Below are 13,499 nucleotides of genomic sequence, written 5' to 3' on the forward strand. Positions count from 1 at the left end.
TATTCCCATTTGTACATTTCACTACCACAGTACATGCTTCTACTATATTTCTCTACTGAAGTATTTATCACTTGTTTCCATCTTGTCTTTTCTACTAAACTGTTAGCTCCTCAAGGACAGGGACTGTGTTTCATTCACCTTCCTGTATGCCCAGTTCTTAAGGCAGGGCATAGCACACAACATAGAGGTCCATCACCAATGAACGAACAAATGGGAATTTGAATTGTTTCCAAACCTGTGCTTCTGGTTTTAACCTTTCTATCAAATTCAGTCTCATATTCTTCAAGTGTCTACTGGCATTTTCAACTGACTGTCCCCTTTTTCTTCACACTCAATATCATAACTCATTCCAACTTCTCCATATTTATTGGGAATACCAACTTCTTTCTAGTTTCCTTGTTTAGAAATTTTACAATACTGCAATTATTCCGATGTTGGGGATTTATTTCCTTTACTCAATTTCACTGACTCTAGACCTGGTTCAGACTTTCATCACTTAATTCCTAGAAAAATGAAAGCCTTTGGCTGGCTGGAGGGTCATTCTGACTTAAATTTCTTCTCTCCTCCAATTTATACTGCGTATTTCTGCAAGACATTGCAACTGAAGTATCATTTTATTCAGAAGTTCATGCATTGTTCTACGTATTTATCAAGTATTTGTGCACGTTTATTATGTGTATGACAGGGGTCATTCTCTTGTATAAAACCTTAATTAATGCTCACATGCCCTAAATGAGATAGTATGTTTTCCACTTTACAGATAAGGAAAATGAGATTTAGGTATGTGGGGTTACCTGCCCAAGGTCACAGTTACACCAACAAGAAAACGGTAGAGCTGAGATTTGACCACAGATCTGTTAGCTGGGAACACGGAGGTCTGTCATTGCATTAGTGAGCAGTAGCTCAAGTTTAAATCCCTGCTTCTCTTTGGGATTTAGCCCCACAAGTCTTTGGATATATCTTTGGATATAGCCCCACAAGTCTTACTTCAGTTCCTACTACTGCTGAACTTGCATCTTGTGTTCCACATTTCAAGTATCTTTCTACTTATCTTCTGTGCCTTGGCTTTTTTGCTTCAATTAGATTGCAAGCGCCTCTGCAAAACCAGAGACTATCATTCTTGTATTGAATTTCTGTCAAGATCTACCCCTGTGGAAGGCACACAACAAATTCTCATTGAAAACAGGGTGCCCTCTGTATCTGTGGGTTCCACATCCGTGGATTCAACCAATCTCCGATAAAAAATATTTTTAAAAATGTTACGTTGTTGCTGATGTGTACTATAGAGTTAGGCGTATGATGGTTGCATCTGTGCTGAACACCTACAGAATTTTTTTCTTGTCCTTATTCCCTAAACAATGTAGTATAACAAACGTTTACACAGCATTCACATTGTATGAGGAATTATAAGTAATATATATATACTGGAGGACGTGAGTAGGTTATATGCAAATATTATGCCATTTTATGTAAGAGACTCCGGCATCCTGAATTTGGTACCTAGGAGGAGGGGTTGCGGTGGGGGTTTGAGGTGGTCCTGGAACCAATCCCCCTCCAGAGGGCTGTGACTGATAAAATCTTTAGCATCGTCCTTGGCACATATTCTTAACAAATAGTAACAGCGATTATTTATTATTACTGGAGGGGCTGATGCATCAAATTGAAGTTCTAATCGGGAACTATAAACTTCGGATCCCTACCTCAACCCTAAGAACTTTTTGCTTGTTTGCCTTATGATCTAGAAAAATGGTTTTCCAGGTTACGTGAGTACATTTAGTCCTTTCCCACCCTTTCTAAGGAGCAGTGTCAACTACAACACAGGCCATCACGCAGCAGCAACGTTGTCCATCATTATTACCGCTCTCTTCGAGAGTGCTTTAGAGGGGGTAAAAAATGGAGTAGTTGTAAATTTTTTTGAGATAAATGGTTAACGTGTTCGCTACCTTTCAAGCGGTTTCACTTCACTTCACTTTAATTAAGTTTACAGGACATGTTTGTTCAAGACCTCCAGGCTCAAGTTTCTGATACGCAGAGGCTCGCATAGTCATCTCCCCCGGTCCTACAACCCCTTAGGATATTCGTTTGGAATAGAATTGTCCCCGATCCAGCAATTGGCGATTCCACGCATCTGACTTGACGGTGGGAGCCGCACCGCCCCGGTGACGCGGGGAAGAAGGGCGGGGTTAGGAGGTCTGGTTTTCAAAGGTTCTACGGCCCGCCCCGCCCCCAGGGAGCGCAGTCGCGTCACGTCACGTTACACGCTCTCCCGGAAGTACCTCTGAGTAAGCGGTGGGGGCGTGTCTCCAGGCCGCCCCGCGTGTAGTTCCCGGAGAAACGCGGGAAGTGGGATCCAGGTACCGTTACCTCCACTGCCGAGGCTGCTGCATTCGCGCAGCGAGCCGCGAGCCTGGCCGAGGCCCAGAACGTGAGACTCTGTCTCGACGCCATGGAAGTAGTGGAGGCCGCCGCTGCTCAGCTGGAGACTCTGAAATTCAATGTCACCGGCTTTGGGGTTGGCCAAGGTCAGGCGGTGCAGTCACCGGGCTCCGTTCCTGTCCCAGAGCCACCGCCGCCACTACAGTCGGAGGAGGGGACTCCAGACGCTGGGCAGGCCGCGGAGACTCCGCTAGCCAAGGAGCAGCCGCCTGAACTCGTGCTCGGCACCGCGATCGGCGAGAGCTCCGCGCCGCAGTCGGGGCCAGAACCGCCACCTGGAGGGAACTGCGTCACCGGCACGGGCGCTTCACAGCTGGCGCAGTCCCCAGGCTTCTTGGAGATCTCGGACTCGGATTCAGAATCGGACAGGTCGGGTGCCTGCAGGTCCCGAAGATGCGGGGAGAGGGCTTGTGTAACTCGCGCGGGGAGCCGGAGCCTGGGGGCCGAGAGGGTGCTCGTGTGGGCCTGGGGGTGAGGAGAGGTCCCCGAAGCTCACAGCGCACGTGTTGACTAGCAGCTCGAACCGCCCATTTCTCTCTGTTGACTGCAAATCTTGCTGTGAATCTGAGCCTGATTAATAGTCCGCTCGCTCTTCCCTAAAATTTGGTAGTCTGAAAGATCCTATGTGTATATACATCGTATCATTTTCAGTTAGACTCTAGAAAACCTGAGGATATTGGATTATTTCTCTAGCTACTTAGTTTGGCGTGTCCCTTGTGGTTGTAACTGAGTTTTGTGTCAGATCTGACTTTTTCCCCCCCATGAAGTTTTAACGTGTGCTTGTGTTTTTGAAGCAGGTGAATTGAGGATTAAAGGATTCTGTGCTTCCAAATTGGCTCCTGACAATTTTGTTAATTCTTAGAATCCTTGTTGGGAGCATGTGTTCGTGAAATCAGCAAAACATTATCACTTAGTATTGTTGTATACTCTGGTTAAGTTTCATAAGACTTCCTCCCCTGACCTTCCCCCCCCCACCCCCTCCCGTGTCTTTTAAATATGAAACTTATATGGTGGGTGAAGACTTAAGGATTTAAGTGTGTAGGATGTTCCTTACTCACATTAAATGTTTACAAGTAGTATGTGAGTGTGTTGTGTGGGGTACAGAACAGAGGTGAACAGCAGTAAACATGATCCTTGCCCTACATTCTAGTGAGAGGGATGAAAAATATAAGTAAACATATCAATAAATAGAGTTGGTGAAAATTACCATGAGGGAACAAGCAAGGCACTGAGAAAGTATTAGGAGAACCCCACCCTTGTAGGACCCTGTAGCCATGTTAAAGTTTTTAATTCTAAGTACTGAAGAAGCTGTTGAAGAACTTGAAGCAGAGAAATGGCATGTGCAGGTTAACATTCTAATAAGTTTTGCTCTGTGGCGGAAGAATTGAACTGGGTTCAAGAGCAAAAGCAGAGGAGAGTGGAAGTAGTTGGAAAGATGTTGCATGGGTCCATGATATGACCATGGTTGTCTGGATTGAGTATTTTGAAGTCACCCTGGTCAGGCTTACAAATAGATACGGAAGTGGCTAGGCAAAGAGCCATCAGCTGGGTTGATTGTGGTGCTGTTTACTCAGTGTTTACTGAGATGGGGGCTAGAGATCAATAAGAATGTTTAATTTGGACAGTTAATTTGAGATTTCTCTGACAGCCAATTGGAGATGTCAGGCAAGCAGTAGTTTGATGAATGTAGGGTTTGCAGGACAGTTCTAGGCTGGAGATGTACATTTCAGCATCATCAGATTATCGTTAAAACTAACTTTTTATTATAGACATGTTCAATTTGGGAAAAAGTAGAGAATAATATCATGAATGCGATATACTCATCACCAAACTTAACAGTTTCTAATATTTGCTAATCTTGTTTTATCTAACATTTTTTAACCTGATAGTTTTAAAGCAGATCTCAGTCATCGTGCTACTTTACCTGAAAATTCTTTACTATGCATTTCTAATTGATAAAATACTCTTTATATAACCACCATTCGTTATCAACCTTACTAAATATTAATCCTAATTCCTTAATATCACCTAATACTTGGTCTGTATTCATATTTTTCTGGTGGTCTCAATGGTGTCTTTTAACAGTTGGTTTGTTTGAATTAGAATTCAAACAGTATTCAAACTCTGCATTTGAGTGTTACGTCTTTTAAGTCTTTTTTTCAGTGAAGTTCATATTTAAAGCCATGACGACAAAACGGTGGAATACCACAGTAGTATAATACATGCAAAACAATGGAAGTTTTCTGAGGAAGTGAGTGGGGAGGCATGCCAAATGTTGCTGAGAAGTTGAATAATATGACAGAAAGGTGTCCACTGGACTTTACAGCTGGAGATTTTTGGTGACCTTGTAAAGGAGTGGTGGTGATGGAAGACAATTTAGGGGTAAAGACTGAATGAGAAATAAGGGAGTAGAGACAGAATGTGTTAATCACTTTTCCAAGGTATTTTAAGGGGAGAAATGAGGCATCGATGAATGGTTAAGCATGCGGTGCAGAACGTTGGTGTGCTGATGGGAATGATTTGGGACAGAGGGAGCGATTCTTAAGCCAACAATGGTAGGAAGGAGTTCACTTGCAAATCGGATGGGTTCCTGAGCCAAGTGGTGAAATGGCCTTTGCCCATTTCCGGCTGTAACAGGAGGAATGATAATACTTACCAGAGCTAATGTCATGATTTCAAGGCCTTCATAATAAGCAATTTGAAAAAAAGTGCTGTGGGAGATAGGAAAGGAAGTCAGTAATGCTTCTTTTGTTGGTTAGGGGGTGGCTTCAGAGGTGGCAATATTTAAGATGAACCTATAACCGTGTTTCCCCGAAAATAAGACCGGACCATCAGCTCTAATGTATCTTTTGGAGCAAAAATTAACATAAGACCCAGTCTTATGTTAAAATAAGACCGGGTATAATATAATATGATACTGGGTCTTATATTAATTTCTGCTCCAAAAGATGCATTAGAGCTGGTGTTCCAACTAGGTCTTATTTTCGGGGAAACACGGAAAGAGAAATGAGATTTCTCTACATTGAAGACATTCTAGTCAATGGAAGTATCGTAAATGGAAAGCTCTATACGCTTCTATGCTAGATAAAAACCTGTGTGTGAGAAGTGGTGGGAGATGGGATTGTGAAGGTTCCCGGGAACTTGATTGCAAGTGGCTCTGAGATGTCATGCTAAGGAGCATGACCTTTACCTTGTACACTGTGGATTTAGGGAGAAAATTTGTTAAGGTTTATCTCTTGTGTTTTAATATTTTCTTAATAAAAAAATGGGAAGAATAGTAGAAACTCATATAGTTATCACCTTGACTTAGCAGTTAATAACATTTTAGAAGTATTAGTTTCACATGTATATCTAATTAAGCCATTTGAAATTTATTTACAGACAGAATACTTCATTCCTAAATGTTTCAGCATGCATTCTCTAAGAGGGCATTCTCTTACATAATCACAATACTATTATCACATGTAACAAAATCAATCACATGTAACAAAATCAATAATAATTACCACATATCTAATCTTCAGTCATGAACGGTTTGTTTAAAGCTAGAGTGTGAACTGATTAGGATGGAAGGTCATGGGAGGGTGAAAGTAGCAGGATAACAGGGGTGATTGTTGTGGGGACAGCGTAGTATTGACATCAGTTATTCTATTACCACAGAAAGCAGGTGAGAAATGAGGACTCGGAATAGGAGTAGCAATGGAAATGGGATGGAAAATGGAATAGGAGTGATGTTGACTAATCTGAAGATAGAATTGTGTCATTGACTTTGAGAATGGATGGCTCAAAATGATTCTGAGGTTTCTACCTATAGTGACTGGATTAAAGACTAAGAAATAAAAAAATAGAAGCTCAAACAGAAGTGATTCAGTGAGGAGAATGCACTTTTTTTCGTTTAATTTGTTGCGTGTGAAGTAAATGTAGATCTAGATCATTCACGCACAGGTTGCCAGTGTGCAGCCAAAGATCAGAGTGGAGCTTAGACATAGCGACATTGAAGATGTAGACGTGCTCTGCACCTGGATGATGACTGAAAACATTGAAGTAGGTGAGATTATCCATGGGAAGAGTACAGAGAGAAGGGAAAATGAGGATGGGACTCAGCACATGAAAGGGGCTAAAGTGGGGTAACCAGCAAACAAAATTTACCCTAAGAGGCGGGTTACTAGTAATAAGAAGTGCTGTGGAAGTCAAGGGCGAACGGGATTTTCAGAGTAGACTGGGCAACATGGTTGGTGACTGAGTTTCCAAGTTGTCTGAAGACTGAGAAGAAACTATGGCAATTAAGTGATCTGGTCATTAATGACCAATAAGAGAAGTGCTTTGCCCAGAGCCCTCTTCTGTCAGTGATATGTCACATGCTTAATTATATTCAGACAGATGTGTGATGTGTAAAACTATTCTATTAATAAGAGAGTATCAGTTACATTGGGATTTGAAATGTTGTCAGTGGTGTAAGGACTATTTTCCAAATACTGTAATCGACTTCAAAATGCTGGCGTTTGAATTACACCAGTAACAATAAACATGTAGTAAAGTAGATATTTCCGAGTTGAATAATCTTATGTTAGTATCATTCCATTATATTAATGATTTACTGAGTTTTCAATTTTTTTTCCTACAGTGAAACAGATTCAGACAGTTCAAGCTCCTCATCTTCCTCATCATCTTCCTCATCTTCCTCTTCCTCTCCTATATCACTTGCTCCAGTGCTGTCAGATGGAGAAGACGATTTACAAGTTGAGAAGGAAAACAAGAATTTTCCTCTTAAAACAAAAGATGAGTTACTTCTTAATGTAAGTACCTAGCCTTGTCACTACACAAACCTAATTTGCATATTCTCAAGTATATTGTGGTACTCATATTGATCTTATTTGGTCTGTATCGGCTCCATAAATTTGAAGACTATTCTGAATTTCTTAATGGACATATTTTTGTCATGCCTTGCCTTTTTTAAGTAAAAGAGAAGATTGATCTGAATACTTTCTAAGTTTCTAACTCTAACATTTGATAATTGTTCTTCCCCCCGGGTGTCAACTTTATCTTGCTATTTTTCATTTTTTAATTTTCCCTAGAAAATATTTATTTTTTGTTGTTGTGTTGTTTTGTTTTTATCCATAAGCCAGAAAATTTTGCTCAATGGCAATTGAAATCATTCTTTTTAATTGATTGTATTTAGAGACATAGAAAATGAAATTAAATGGGTTGAGCTTATTAGGAATCCTAATTAGTTGAAGTTCATCGTAAAATGACACTTGATAGGTTTGGTTTGTAAAGTTAGCTCTTGTGTGATTATTTCCTCTTAAGCTGTAAGCTGCCCTCAGGAGGATAATGCTAGTCTGGTTGAAACCTCATGAGTCAAGAGGAAAGTCTCCTCAGAGTTTCAGAATATAGGCTATATTGTCACATGTTTATTCTCCCTACCCTCCCTACCCACGTACTTTAGTTATTATTAGTTGTTTTTATAAATTTAATGATCACTAATTTCAACTACTATATAACGCTTAAATGAGTGAAAAAGTTTAATGCAAGATTTGAAAAAATTGAAAAGCCTGGAGGCGGTAGGGTGCCTTTTCATAACTGAATTCTACCAATATTATTTCTTTTTCTTTACTCTTAAGAAATTTCCTGTCTTGTGTTTCATATATTGAAAACCCTTGGAATTTTAGGCAACTTCATCAGTATTTCATGTTTTCATCCTACAGACTGATATCTCTCAGTAGTGTTTTTACACAAAGGCTCTCCCACTTAGGACTCTTTTTCTGAAAGTATTGGGACACTTGTTTGGTCTTTTCCCTGAATCTTGCTTTCCTTTCTTCTTAAGTTTTCTCTTAGAGTATAAAAATCAGCAAATAAAGGACTTCTGTGTATATATCAACTTATTTTTCTTACTAGATCTGGAATTCTTACCTTGGGACTCCCTTGAAATTGAATGTAAAATCTTAGGCTATTTGTTTAGTATGTGTCTGTATAGAGTACCCATATTTTCATCAAAGTCAAAAAGGATCTGTAGCTGCAGAGAGGCCAGGAACCGTGTTCTTTGATGGACTAAGTTCATATCTGATCTTTGTAGCTCTCGTAGTGCCCAGTAGAGTGCTTTACACGTAATGGGTTCTCAGTCAATAGTAATGGAATGACTGAATGAGTGAATATTTAACTTAATTCATTCTTTAACTATTATAGCACACCTGCCACGTGCTCGGTGCTGTAAACATAACCCATCCGGTTTCTGCTTTCATAGTGGAGAGAAACAGACAATAAATAGAGCAGAGACAAATAAATTCAATTGCTGGAAGTGCTGTTGAGTTCTGTGAGTATGTGTATTTGGCTCATATCAGAAAATTGCATTTTTGCTGAGAAAGTGTGTTCGCTTTTAAAACTTGGAAAAATGGGCTGGTCCTTTCCTTTTTGTGCCAGTTCCAAGAGATCTTTGAGAAGGATGGAAGAGGTCTTCATTTTTCAGTTTTAGATTCTTGACGAGCTGTTCACTTTATATTTACACAACTAGGAAATAAACCTATTAGAAATTTTTAGTCCTTTAAACAAATTTGCTGCTGGAGATAGGTAGAGTTCCCTGGTCTGCACTAAATCTTTGACTTAGGGCTCTGAAAGAGTATATTAGGACTCCATCAGGCCCTCAACTCTGAAGTTCAAGGGAAGAAAATGACTTGGCCCTTAATACCAAGGGTGGTATGGCTACAAGTACTCAGTGTCTTTAGGACTCTGCTTCTTTCTCAATTGATCAGTAGGTGTTTCTCCATGGGGCTGGCAGTTGGCCACTGATACTCTTGTATGAAAGTCATGGAAGGACTTTTACTGGTTTACCTGCGTCTTGGAACAAATTTCCAGCCCTGAACTAATTACCGAGTCTAGTGGAACGGGTATGCAGATTGCTCCGGCATGAGTCATGTAGTCACTCCTGTTTGTGTGGGAGAATATGTAGGAAAGTGTGTGCTTCAGAGAAAGCACATGAGTGAGCGTGAGGGCTGGAGCGTATGAGAGCGCTTGGCAGAGTGGAGTGTGAATGTGTGTATATTTTAAGAAGGGTTGGGGTTGGGTGGGTGATATCAACCTATGCAAACCAGGAGGAATGGATTGTCTGTCACAGGAAAGGGAGGTTTATATCCATTTCAGAACAGGGTGCCATTCAGTCATTAATAGTAGTTTTCTCTGTAGAGGTAAAAAGGAAAACACTTGGAAGGCATTAGTTACCACATATGTTGTTGGACCCTTGTGGTTGTGAGCAATAGACACTCGCGAAAGTGCTTCAGGAGAAGGGGTTTTGCTTTAAACTTGTTTGGATAGGAGAGTCATTGGGAATTAAGGCAGCTCTGTAGGATGGCCATGCTGCTTATTTTATGTGCTTCTTGGATATTCTCATAGTTCTCTGCATGTCACTTTTTTTTCCCCAGCAGGTGAAACAATTTTATTTCGCAGTTGTCTTTAAAACCACAAAGACACTACAGTCTTTACATAAAGACATTAGTACAGATAACTATACTATTTAGAAAATGATTATATAGACCCTCTCAAAGAAAAATGCGTCACACTATATGCTTTACAGTGAAGGAGGTTGGAAAAAATTCATACCTGGACTGATAATTTTTTTTTTTTTAACTAAAGTTCATTGGGGTGACAGTTGTTAGTAAACTTACATAGATTCCAGGTGTACATTTCTGTAATACATCATCTATAAATCCCATTGTGTGTTCACCACCCAGAGTCAGTTCTCCTTCCATCACCATATATTTGATCCCCCTTACCCTCATCCCCCACCCCCAACCCCCTTACCCTCTGGTAATCACTAAACTATTGTCTGTGTCTATGAGTTTTTGTTTCTCATTTGTTTGTCTTGTTCTTTTGTTGTTTTTGGTTTATATACCACATATCAGTGAAATCATATGGTTCTCTGCTTTTTCTGTCTGACTTATTTCGCTTTGCATTATAATTTCAAGATCCATCCATGTCACAAATGGTCCTATTTCATCTTTTCTTACCGCCGAATAGTATTCCATTATGTATATAAACCACATCTTCTTTATCCATTCATCTATCGAAGGACAGTTTGATTGTTTCCATGTCTTGGCCACTGTAAGTAAAGCTGCAATGAACATTGGAGCACATGTGTCTTTATGGATAAATGTTTTCAGATTTTTTGGGTAGATACCAGGAGAGGGATTGCTGGGTCATATGGTAATTCTATTCGTAATTTTTTGAGGAACCTCCACATGGCCTTCCATAACAGCTGCACCAGTCTGCATTCCCACCAACAGTGTATGAGGTTCCTTTTTCTCCACAGCCTCTCCAACACTTGTTACTATTTGTCTTGTTGCTGATAGCCATTCTAACTGGGGTGAGGTGATATCTCACTTTTTATTTGTATTTCTTTTTTTTTTGTATTTGTATTTGTATTTTTTTTGTATTTGTATTTTTTTTTTTATTTGTATTTCTCTGACGATTAGTGATGTTGAGCATTTTTTTCATATGTCTATTTGCCATTTGTATGTTCTTTTTGGAGAAATGTCTCTTCAGGGCCTCTGCCCATTTTTCAATTGGGTTGTTTGTTTTTTTGTTGTTGAGTTGCATGAGTTCCTTGTATATTTTGGCTATTAGCCCCTTATCGGAGGCACTGTTTGCAAAAATCTTCTCCCATTCAGTTGGTTGCCTCTTTATTTTGTCGATGGTTTCTTTAGCCGTGCAGAAGCTTTTAAGTTTCATATAGTCCCATTCGTTTAGCTTTTACTTGCCTTGCCTTTGGAGTCAAATTCATAAAATGCTCTTTGAACCCAATTTCCATAAGTTTAGTACCTATGTTTTCTTCTATGCAATTTATTGTTTCAGGTCTTATGCTTAAGTCTTTGATCCATTTTGAATTAATTTTGGTACATGGTGACAGATAGCAGTCCAGTTTCATTCTTTTGCATGTGGCTATCCAATTCTCCCAGCACCATTTATTGAAGAGGCTGTCTTTCCTCCATTGTATGTTTTTAGCTTCTTTGTCAAAAATTGTCTGTCCATATTTATGTGGTTTTATTTCTGGGTTCTCAATTCTATTCCATTGGTCTATGTGTCTGTTTTTCTGCCAATACCATGCTGTTTTGATTATTGTAGACCTGTAGTACAAGCTAAAGTCAGGGAGTGTGATACCTCCAGCATTGTTCTTTTTTCTTAAGATTGCTTTGGCTATTCGGGGTCTTTTGTGGTTTCAAACAAATCTGATGATTTTTTGTTCTATTTCTTTAAAAAATGCCATTGGGATTTTGATGGGGATTGCATTAAATCTGTATATTGCTTTGGGTAATATGGCCATTTTAACTATGTTGATTCTTCCAATGCATGAGCACGGAATGTCTTTCCATTTCTTTGTGTCTTCTTCAATTTCTTTTTAAAATGTCTTGTAGTTTTCAGCATATAGATCTTTCACATCCTTGGTTAAGTTTATTCCTAGGTATTTTATTCTTTTTGCTGCAATTGCAAAAGGAATTGTTTTTTGTATTTCTTTTTCTGAGATTTCATTGTTAGTATATAGGAATGCAATGGACTTTTGTACGTTGATTTTGTAGCCAGCAACTTTACTGTATTCGTTGATTGTTTCTAATAGCGTTTTGGTGGACTCTTTAAGGTTTTCTATATATAACATCATGTCATCTGCAAAGAGTGACAATTTAACTTCTTCTTTCCCAATTTGGATGCCTTTTATATTTCTCTTGCCTGATTGCTCTGGAGAACTTCTAACACTATGTTGAAAAGCAGAGGTGATAGGGTACAGCCCTGTTGTGTTCCTGAACATAGAGCAAAGAGCTTCAGTTTTTTCACCGTTAATTATGATATCAACAGAGGGTTTGTCATATATGGCCTTTATTATGTTCATGTATTTTATTCTATACCTATTTTATTAAGTGTTTTAATCATAAATGGATGTTGTATCTTGTCAAATGCTTTTTCTGCATCAATTGGTATAATCATATGATTTTTGTCCTTTATTTTGTTTATGTGATGTATCACATTGATGGATTTGCCTATGTTGAACCATCCTTGTGCCCCAGGGATGAACCCCACTTGGTCTTGATGAATAATCTTTTTAATGGATTGTTGCAATCGATTTGCTAGAATTTTGTTTAGGATTTTTGCATCTGTATTCATCAGAGATATTTTTGTGTTGTCCTTACCAGGTTTTGGTATCAGGGTAATGTTGGCCTCATAAAATGAGTTAGGGAGTACTGTCTCTTCTTCAATTTTTTGAAAAAGTCTGAGCAGGATTGGTGTTAGATCCTATTTGAAGGTTTGGTAGAATTCACTAGTGAAGCCATCTGGTCCCGGACTTTTGCTTTTGGGAAGGTTTTGGATGACTGATCCAATTTCATCACTGGTGATCGGTCTGTTTAGATTTTCCAGTTCTTCATGGTTCAGCTAGGAAGGATATATGTTTCTAAGAACTTGTCCATTTATTCTAGATTATTGAATTTGGTGGCATATAGTCCTTCATAGTATTCTTGGATGATCCTTTGTATTTCTGTGGCATCCGTGATTACTTCCCCTTTTTCATTTCTGATTTTGTTTATTAGAGTCTTCTCTCCTTTTATCTTAGTGAGCTTAGGCAAGGGTTTGTCAATTTTGTTAATCTTTTCAAAGAACCAGCTCTTTGTCACATTAGTTTTTTCTATTGTCTTTTTGTTCTCTATTTCATTTAGTTCTGCTCTGATTTTTGTTATTTCCTTTCTTCTGCTGACCTTGGGTTTCATTTGTTCTTCTTTTTCTAGTTCTTTAAGGTGTAATGTGAGGTTATTTATTTGGGATTTTTCTTGTTTCTTGAGCTAGGCTTGCAATGATACAAATTTCCCTCTTAAAACTGCTTTCGCTGCATCCCAAAAATTTTGGTAGGATGTATTTTCATTCTCTTTTTTTTCTGTGTATCTTTTGATCTCTCCTCTAATTTCTTCTTTGATCCGGTCATTCTTTCAAAGTATGTTGTTTAATGTCCATGTTTTTGTGTTTTTTCCTGCTTTCTTTTTGCAGTTGATATCCATTTAAAGCCTTGTGATTAGAGAATATGCTTGGTATGA

At 39.1% G+C, this 13,499-nt stretch overlaps 1 protein-coding gene across 1 annotated transcript in view; it reads left to right on the forward strand.

Annotated features, from left to right (window-relative positions):
- The first annotated feature begins 2,272 nt into the window (after positions 1–2,272).
- NAF1 (nuclear assembly factor 1 ribonucleoprotein) overlaps positions 2,273–13,499 on the forward strand; it is a 46,085-nt gene continuing 34,858 nt past the window's right edge. The window contains exons 1-2 of the mRNA XM_033133418.1: positions 2,273–2,805; positions 7,061–7,232. Of these exons, the coding sequence (XP_032989309.1) occupies positions 2,447–2,805; positions 7,061–7,232 (531 nt within the window). The 5' untranslated portion in view covers positions 2,273–2,446. The remainder of the gene's footprint in view (positions 2,806–7,060; positions 7,233–13,499) is intronic.

This window comes from Rhinolophus ferrumequinum, chromosome 18, assembly GCF_004115265.2.
Source record: "Rhinolophus ferrumequinum isolate MPI-CBG mRhiFer1 chromosome 18, mRhiFer1_v1.p, whole genome shotgun sequence".
Lineage (NCBI taxonomy): Eukaryota > Metazoa > Chordata > Mammalia > Chiroptera > Rhinolophidae > Rhinolophus > Rhinolophus ferrumequinum.